The sequence below is a fragment of the Onychomys torridus genome, chromosome 3, assembly GCF_903995425.1.
Source record: "Onychomys torridus chromosome 3, mOncTor1.1, whole genome shotgun sequence".
In the NCBI taxonomy this organism is placed as follows: Eukaryota; Metazoa; Chordata; class Mammalia; order Rodentia; family Cricetidae; genus Onychomys; species Onychomys torridus.
The window spans coordinates 6611834-6621275 of record NC_050445.1 but is presented as its reverse complement, the minus strand read 5'-3'; the positions used below and the strand labels follow the sequence as shown (position 1 = coordinate 6621275).

Genomic DNA, 9442 nt, shown 5'->3' with positions numbered 1-9442 from the left:
TATTTTAAGTTAAAAATATTTAATATCAGATAAAAACATTGATGATTGACAGTTTTACATGGCACATTTCATACACAGTCAAAGGGCAAAACACTGGGAAAAAATAAGTGGTTTGGTAATTTGTTGTCCACATAAAAGCAATAAACAGTGACATATATTTAATGCCAATTATAAAACTTTTAGAGAAAACTCAGTTATCTCTGGCATGTTTTGCTAGGAGAAAGAAAAAACAGTATCTTTTAAAATCCACACAATCCTGGGCTACAGTTTTCAATACTTGTCTAGTGATCTAGAATTTCTTAAACAGCTTTTCTTCTGTTGCAGGTTAACCATTCTTATTTTGATTGGCTCTCACAGTAAGGACAGAGGGTACAGAGCACTTTTTACATTGCTGAGTAAAACCATATAAGTTAATTATGCGTGCTAAGCTTAATATTTTACATGAAAATATGAAATATTTCATTTATTCCACTGAATATATTTCATGAATAATTGGGTATGGTGTTCAATCCCCAAATCTGTGAAGTTTTGTGAGAAAATATGTATGCCTTGAGCTGCTCTTGCTTACTTTAAAATGGAAGTTTGGCACTAAATGAGATAAATGAAGACAAGCAAAATACATAATACTAAATACAGTTACCTTCTCGGTAATTATAATCCACACTACCACTTAGTTCTTGACCAAACAAACAAACAGACCTAACTACACAGCACTTACACAATATGAAAATAGAGTCTAAAGCTAAGCGTGGGCTACTTCTCTGATGAGCATGCCCCACTCTGCCAGAATCAGTTATATATTTGAAATTCATATTTTCAAGAATGCTTATAACTTTTCAAGTTTTCTGGCTGATAGGTTCTTGGTTATATGGCCAGCTAAAATATGGTCTTTGAATTAAGTAAGGAAATCCAGATAAAATAAACTTATTTTATTGGAATCTTACTATCAAAATATCAGACCAGAACTTCATAACCAAACTACTGGAACAAACCATGGGTGGCCAGATTTCTCGGTCTCAGATGAGTGGGGAGTCTACTCATCATTCATGTTTCAAGGGTCTCTTCATTTGCTCCACAAGTATCAACAACACAAATTAGACAACTTGTGACTGGGAAAGCCCGGACTTTGGAATTGGCAATCCATTTGTCTGTCTCAGTATTATACTCCAGGATGTGTCCTAATCTACCTACACCTTGAAAACCAGCCAGCACATAGATGATAGAGCCAACTGCTGCACATTTCACTGTTACACCCCTCCATGGCATCGGTGACACCATCTTCCACTCATTTGTCTTAATATCATAATATTCCACATTGTCCAGACCACCTTCAAAAGAAAATAGCAGAACTCTTATCAATGATTCTTGGATCTCTTCATAGTTTTTTAAATTTTACATTTCATTTTCAAAATAAAATTGTAGAACACATAGGATATAAGAGCTTTATAATCATTATCCACATATCTACTACCTAAATACTTATTCTTAAAAGAAATTGATAATTTTTCAGAATCATTTTTTTCCTACAAAGTTAAAGGTTAAAAACAAAACAAAATAAAACAAAACAAAAAAACCCCAGCTGGGCGGTGGTGGCACACGCCTGTAATCCCAGCACTCGGAAGGCAGAGTCAGGTGGATCTCTGTGAGTTCGAGGCCAGCCTGGTCTACAGAGCTAGTCCAGGACAGGCACCAAAGCTACAGAGAGACCCTGTCTCAAACAAACAAACAAACAAAAATGTTCTATCCTGGAAAAGAAAACAAAAAAGTACCAGCAATTCACTTTCTCATTTACTTTGATTATAACTTATTTCAAATGTTCTTCTATCTTTTAGCAATTTATGGAGAGTACCAAAGAAATTATTTCTTTGTTTTACTTAACACGTAGATAAGCTAATAAAATGAAGAACCATCTTTAGATTTAGTTCACATCTCTTATTATTTAAAATCATTATTAGCATTACTTAAGAAAATAAAAAGGCCAAACAAAGAGTAAAGATACTCTCATGCAGGGTTTAGAATGTTGAAAAGCTAGTAAATATATTTTTAAACATTCACATTCTTCAACTGCTCAGTACTCCTTACGCAGATGTGAAAGCATCCCTGTGGGCATATAGAAAGGCACAAGCCTGTCTGAGGTAGTCACAATGACAGCTTGACATGTCATAACATATGCTAGTGCTAAGACATAGTGTTCTGTACTGCAAATGATTCAATTTTACGAAATGCTCCCATAATTTAAGAAATTATTAGTAAACCCAGAGGAGTCGAAGTTTAAGTTAACATCACATACCTAAACCATTCTGGCCACCGACAGCAAATATCTTGTCCTTTACAAACACCAGTCCATGATTCTTCCTGGGCTCAATCATTGAACACAGCTCAGTCCATCTGGCGGAAAAAGTTTTTAGTGTGCTTATTTACAAGAAATAAAGCGATTCTAATGGGACAGGCCTGTTATCCTAAACAAATGCTCATCAGCCGGGCGGTGGTGGCACACACCTTTAATCCCAGCACTCGGGAGGCAGAGCCAAGTGGATCTCTGTGAGTTCGAGGCCAGCCTGGGCTACCAAGTGAGTCCCAGGAAAGGCGCAAAGCTACAGAGAAACCCTGTCTCGACAAACCAAAAAACAAAAAAGCAAAAAAACAAAAAACCAGAAAACCAACTGCTCATCAACTACCATGTTTCATACATATATGCACCTAAGATGTCTAGAGGGCTAGAAAACACTTGTGTGGTTTGGATCATGGTTTTATGGGTGAAGTAAACCGGGGACTTTAAGCAGAAGGAAACAATTTATGTGTCTTTTGAAAAAAATCTATTTCCCAAGTTCCAATAATTTTTGAAATGGCAACAAGAATGAAGAGGAAGAGTATAAAGCTTCAATTATCCCACCTCCTTTTTTTCTTTGTGAGATAGGGCCTCTCTCTGTAGCCAGACAACGAGAACTTGCATGTAGGTAACGCTGGCTGAGTTTGTGATGACCTCCTACCTCTGCCTCTCAGGTGCCAGGATTATAGGCCTGAGCCACCATACTCAGCTACATGTGGTTCTAAATTAGTATTTATGCTTAACTAAAACTAAACCTCATAATAAACCTCATACAATGAATAAATTAGTATTTTGAGGGGTTTGAGATAGTTTTGCTGTCTAGCCCTGGGTGACCTGAAACTTGCTCATGTAGCCCAGGCTGGACTTGAACTCTTAGTAATCTCCCTGCTCCAGCTGCCCCCAATTCATATTACAGACTTGTGTGTTTATTATTTCCATGTCATTGTTGTTGTTATTTTACTATTTTATTTTAGAGACAAAGGCTCACTGTGCAGCTCAGGCTTGCCTCAAACTGAGATCTACCTACTTTATGCTCCCAGATTGCTGGATTATAGGTGTGTGTCACCACCATGCCTTCACATATAAATGTACAGTGAGAACTTTAGATAGTCTGGTACACATGCGCGCGCGCGCACACACACACACACACACAGGGAGAGAGAGAGAGCGCGAGAGAGCGAGTGAGCGCACACTTATAAGTGTCATTTGTTGGTCTGAGAAACTTACTACCATACAGCCACTACTCAGTGAAACTGAGAATACCAATGTAGACACTGTGTTGAAGTCTACTAACATGGTAGCATTAGTATACACATAACTAACACAGACCACTGAGGTGGTTACTTCTGACAGTTGTTTCTTCTGTGTATACTTGCATAGCTAACACTTGTGACTCTGAGGGTGCTAATGGTACATAGGCTTGTGGGTTTTGTTTTTTGTTTTTTTCCGAGACAGGGTTTCCTCTGTGTAGCTTTGCACCTTTCCTGGAACTCACTCTGTAGACCAGGCTGGCCTCGAACTCACAGAGATCCACCTGCCTCTGCCTCCTGAGTGCTGGGATTACAGGCGTGCACCACCACCGCCCGGCAGCTTGTGGTTTTTTAACGGCTAACACTATAAGACTTCAAACAACAGGAAAACTTGACATAAATACATTTTAAGATGGTTATTTTAACTTTAAAAAAAAACTGGATTAATCTTATGACATATTCAATATTAACAATTTTTCTGTTGTCTTGCATTTATGTTTTTGTTTTGCTTAAAAATGGTTTCTCGGGTTGGGGATTTAGCTCAGTGGTAGAGCACTTGCCTAGCAAGCACAAGGCCCTGGGTTTGAGACTCAGCTCAAAAAAAAAAAATGGTTTCTCAGCCATCAACCACTATGGAGGCCATAATGGCCCTGTTTTTCAAGAAACACATAAACACACACACACACACACACACACACACACACACACACACACACACACACACACAGTGTGTCTTGCCTGCATGTATGTCTGTACACCACATTTATGCCTAGTGTCCACGGTCAGAAAAGGGTATTGGATCCCTTGGACCTTGAGATACAGATGGCTGTGAGCTACCATGGGGTTGGGGGAGGCTGGGGACTGAACCCGGATCCTCTGGAAGAGCAGTGGGTGTTCCTAAACACTGAGCCATCTTTGTTCACTAAACAAACTCCGATAACATTTTATTTATGAAAATTAAAGAATACTGAACAGAATGTTGAGAATACGAATTTAAAACACAAGTCCAATATAACAAAAGAGATGCTAAATCGTCAAAGTTTTTACATATTCTCAAAACTGAATATTCAGCTAGTTTAAAAAAAATACTGAGATTACAGATTTCTTTTTCTTTGTATTTATTTTTAAAACTTGTGTCTGGGTAGAGCCTGTGTGCATGTAAATGCAGAGGCCAGAGCTATCTTCCTTTATAATTCTTTGCCTTATCTGTCTTAAAAGAGGGTCTCTCACTGTTCAGTCAATCAGCTCTTGGGATCAACCTGTGTGGTAGTTTGAAAGGAAATGGTTCCCCAAAGGGAGTGGCACTATTAGGAGTGTGGCCTTGTAGAGTAGATGTGGTCTTGTTGGAGGAAGTGTGTCACTGTGGAGGTGGACTTTGAGGTCTCATGTGTGCCTAAGATACTGTCCAGTGTCTCAGACCATTTCCTGTTACCTGCAAGATGTAGTACTCTCAGCTACTTCTCCAGCACCATGTCTGCCTGCATGCCTTCATGCTCTCCGTCATGATGATAACAGACTGAACCTCTGAACTGTAAGCCAGCCACTCTAATGAAATGTTTTCCTTTATCGGAGTAGCTGTGGTCATGGTGTCTCTTCAAAGCAATAGAAACCCTAACTAAGACAACCAGTCTCTGTAACCTCTACACTATTGGGTTACAGGTACAGGAAGACACACCTGGCTTTTTACCTGGATGCTGGGCCATTACCCCAGTCCCACAATTTTTTTTTTTTTTTTTTAGCTGAGGATCGAACCCAGGGCCTTGTGCTTGTTAGGCAAGAGCTCTGCCACTGAGCTAAATCCCCAACCCCCATAAATTCTTTCATAATTGTTTCCCTCCTGCTGTAAATAAGAGTATAGTGGCTTAGCACTGATCTTGCTTGAATAAGGACCTGGATAAAGATTTAGAGGTCTAGAATATATTCAGTGATGGTTGTGTTTTGTAGTGGTTTGAATGAAAATGGTCCCCACAGGCCCAGAGACTACTGGGCACTATTAGGAGGTGTGGCCTTGTTGGAGGAAGTATGTCACTGGCTTTGAGGTCTCAGATGCTCAAACCAAGCCCAGTGTCATTCTCTCTTTCTGTTGCCTGTTGATGCAAATGTAGAATCTCAGCTACCTTTCCAGCACCATGTCCACCTGCATGCTGCCATGCTTCCTGTCATGATAATGGTCTAAACCTCTAAACTGTAACCAGCTCCAATTAAATGTCTCTTTATAAGAGTTGCTATGCTCATGGTATCTCTTCACAGCAATAGAAACCCTAAGACACATTTTATACATTTTTTTTCTTTTTTGCAGCTGAGGGTCAGGGCTTTGTGCTTCCTAGGCAAGTGCTCTACCGCTGAGCTGAACCCCCACTACATGTTGTTTTTTGGAATTGAAAGCAATAGCACAAAAAGACCAGTTCCCAGTTAGAGTGCTATCACATATTTTGAGCACTGGATTTATGGGAGATAAGGTAGTAGACTCTAAAGGAGGAGGGCATCCCCTCGACTGTGGTTTAGGACAAAGTGGAGCAGATAGACAGCTCAAGTGGCAGATGAAAGGACAAGGACACGGGACCCCAGCATGGCCTTGAACAAGTACAGGCTTGAAAGCATCAGACTGCAATTCATTTGAGCCCAAGAGATTTCTTTAATAAAAAATAAATTTCAAGACAAGTGGCTTTGCTGCTAGCTCTTGGTGATGAGTTGAACAAAAAATGAGAATAAAAAACTGCAACTGGCCAGGTGGTGGTGGCGGCGGCGCACGCCTTTAATCCCAGCACTCGGGAGGCACAGGAAGGCAGATCTCTGCGAGTTCAAGGCCAGCCTGGTCTCCAAAGCGAGTTCCAGGAAAGGCGCAAAGCTACACAGAGAAACCCTGTCTTGGGAAAAAATAAAATAAAAAGCACAAAAAGATCAATTACATTTTATAATGAAAATTTTCCCTCCTCCCTCCCCCCCCAGACAAGGAATCTTCTTGTACTCCAGTCTGGCCTCAAACTCATGGCCATTCTCCTGCCTCAGTCTTCTTAGTGTTAGGAGTACAGACATGCACTACTAAACCCAGCTCAGCATTTTGCCTTTCAAAGAAGTTATTTGCTTCTTATATGATTTAATATTAATTTTATTAAGAAATACTAATTCAGATACACTTTGGGAGATATGAATCCCAAGACACACCTAGGAAAATGCTTAATGCCAGGAATCAATTTGTAATATTGCTACTTAAGGACAAAATTATTTAATTCTAAGCTTTCTGTCCTTCTCTCCTACATGTATGAGTCTAATGGACTAATCAGGTGTATCTCATTCATAGTTACTCAACAAGCAGGTCCAGAAAGAGAGGGGCTCCCATGTACAACAATGTCAAGTTATTTCCCAAGGTCTCAGGCTATTCAAGTGTATGTATATTCTTTTTTTTTTTTTTTTCAAGACAGGGTTTCTCTGTGTAGCCTTGCGCCTTTCCTGGAACTTGCTTTGGAGACCAGGTTGGTGTCGAACTCACAGAGATCCACCTTCCTCTGCCTCCCGAGTGCTGGGATTAAAGGCATGTGCCACCATGCCCAGCTTCAAGTGTATATATATATATTCTTAAAATGAGAATTAAATTTCTGTTGGGTTCCTTCTACCTTTTGGCATCTTCATCCAGAGAGCTTACGGAATATAGTAACACTGACAGACACATTTAAAATCGATACATACGTTTCTGTAGCGGGATCATATACTTCACAGGAACTGAGCACTCTCCCAGAAACATTGTTTCCTAAGCTTCCACCACAGACATAGATGAGGCCATTGGCCTCCACCATGCCATGGCTGCAGCGTTGAGTCAGCATGCTGGGCTTTGTGTGCCAACTTTCAGTTCTTGTATCATAGCACTCAAATAAATATAGAGCTGAGTTTCCTGGAAAAGAAAAGGACTCAGATGAAGAGGCTTAGGACTGTGACTGTGAGGCCAGCCCGGGGGATATCGTGGGACCCTGCTTTCAATACTGTCCCTGGAAAAGAAAGGGTCCTACCACCATCTAGTCATACTTGGCTTGGTGTGGGGGGCTTGCAGTGAAATAACTAACTATAGAGCTAAATGAAGAAAGGGAAGAATTAGGTGTGTAGAGATCATTTTTCTACTTGCTACAATAATTTAAGAAAACCTCGTGATAGTGTATAGACCTTGGAAAACATTAAAACAAAAGGATCTGTTGGACAGATTTATTAATTAAATTTTAGGAAAAGAAATTAATTTCAAAAGAACAAAAGAACCATTATATAGTCTTCAAAGCCGGTTGTACATGATAAGAATTACTAAGTTTCAAATGTAAAGTTTTTTTAATTAATTTATTTTTGTTTTTGTTCATTGATGTTTTGCCTTAATGTATATCTGTGTGAAGGTGTTGGATCCCCTGAAACTAGAGTTAGAGACAGCTGTGAGCAGCCATGTGGGTGCTGGGAATTGAACTCAGGTCCTCTGGAAGAGTAGCCAGTGCTCTTAACTGCTGAGGCATCTCTCCAGCCTTCAAATGTAAAGGTTTAAAACATAGCTACACTTCTCAAAATATGAACATCTGGCAAGCTAAGGTAAATCTAAACCTTAAAATATAAAAATTACTACATGACAATATTCTAGGACTTACTTAGTATTCTGTAATTGCTACTGCCCTATTAACAAAACTATATGAAGATGAGTACTGAAGTCATCCTGGTCCCTACTTGAGTACAGCATCAAGGTATCAAGGTGTATTTCTGTCTCGTACACTAATTATGCATTTTAAGAGCAAAACACATATTCACTGTTTTACAACCTTTGCATACTATAGCAGCTCAGTAAGAATTTTATAAATAACCCATTAAAGAATAAGTGCCTTTTGTCCTTTTTTTTTTGTTTTTTGAGCTGAGGATTGAACCCAGGGCCTTGTACTTGCTAGGCAAGTGCTCTACCACTGAGCTAAATCCCCAAACCCGCCTTTTGTCCTTTCTAATAAAAATAAAAAGGACCTTGGAACTTTATTTCTTTTCTTTTCTTTTCTTTTTTTTTTTTTTTCCAGAGCTGAGGACTGAACCCAGGGCCTTGCGCTTGCTAGGCAAGTGCTCTACCACTGAGCTAAATCCCCAACCCCTATTTCTTTTCTTTTTGAGACAGGGTCCCACTATGTAACCTTGGATGTCCTGGACCTTGATATGCAGGCCAGGCTGTCTCAAGTTCACAGAAATATGCCTGCCTCTGCCTCAGTGCTATGACTAAAGGTGTGAAGGAGGTAAAAACTTAGAACAAAAAGACAAAAACCAAAAAATTTTACAACAGATAAGATGGTAACCCAAAGTAAAATATTTTCTGAGCTAAAACAAAGGTCATCAAAGAAAAATAAAGAGCCTCTTAAAATGTACACCTTAGGGGCTGGAGAGATGGCTCAGTGGTTAAGAGCTCTAACTGTTCTTCCGGAGATCCTGAGTTCAGTTCCCAGCACCCACATGGTGCTCACAACCATCCGTAACAAGATCTGGTGCCCTCTTCTGGCCTGCAAGGACACATGCAGGCAGAACACTGCATACATAAATAATTTTTAAAAATGTACACCTTAGGTTTACTTGTCTTCCTAGTTTTCTTTAGAAGTCCACTATGTAAGTAATTACTTGAAAAGAGAAAAGCATAAGAAATCTATTATATTCTAGTGTATTAATCTATAAAATCTATTAATCTTAGGCTATACATAGAATATTCACTTAGAAAAATACTGACCCTAAAAATGATCAATTAGACAGGTACTTATACTTATATCCATACCTTACTCTGATCCATAAACACAAACATTTACAGCATGTCTTGGGGATGTAACTTAGTTGGTAGAGTATTGTCCTACTAAGCACAAAGTTCTAGGTTTGA

At 39.4% G+C, this 9442-nt stretch overlaps 1 protein-coding gene across 2 annotated transcripts in view; it reads right to left on the bottom strand.

The window, feature by feature from the left end:
- Klhl7 (kelch like family member 7) overlaps nt 1-9442 on the bottom strand; it is a 54631-nt gene continuing 45189 nt past the window's right edge. For both annotated transcript variants that reach the window (XM_036182835.1, XM_036182836.1), the window contains 3 exons: nt 7267-7468; nt 2291-2388; nt 1-1328 (listed from right to left, as the gene is read on the bottom strand). In XM_036182835.1, the coding sequence (XP_036038728.1) occupies nt 1045-1328; nt 2291-2388; nt 7267-7468 (584 nt within the window). In that variant the 3' untranslated portion in view covers nt 1-1044. The remainder of the gene's footprint in view (nt 1329-2290; nt 2389-7266; nt 7469-9442) is intronic.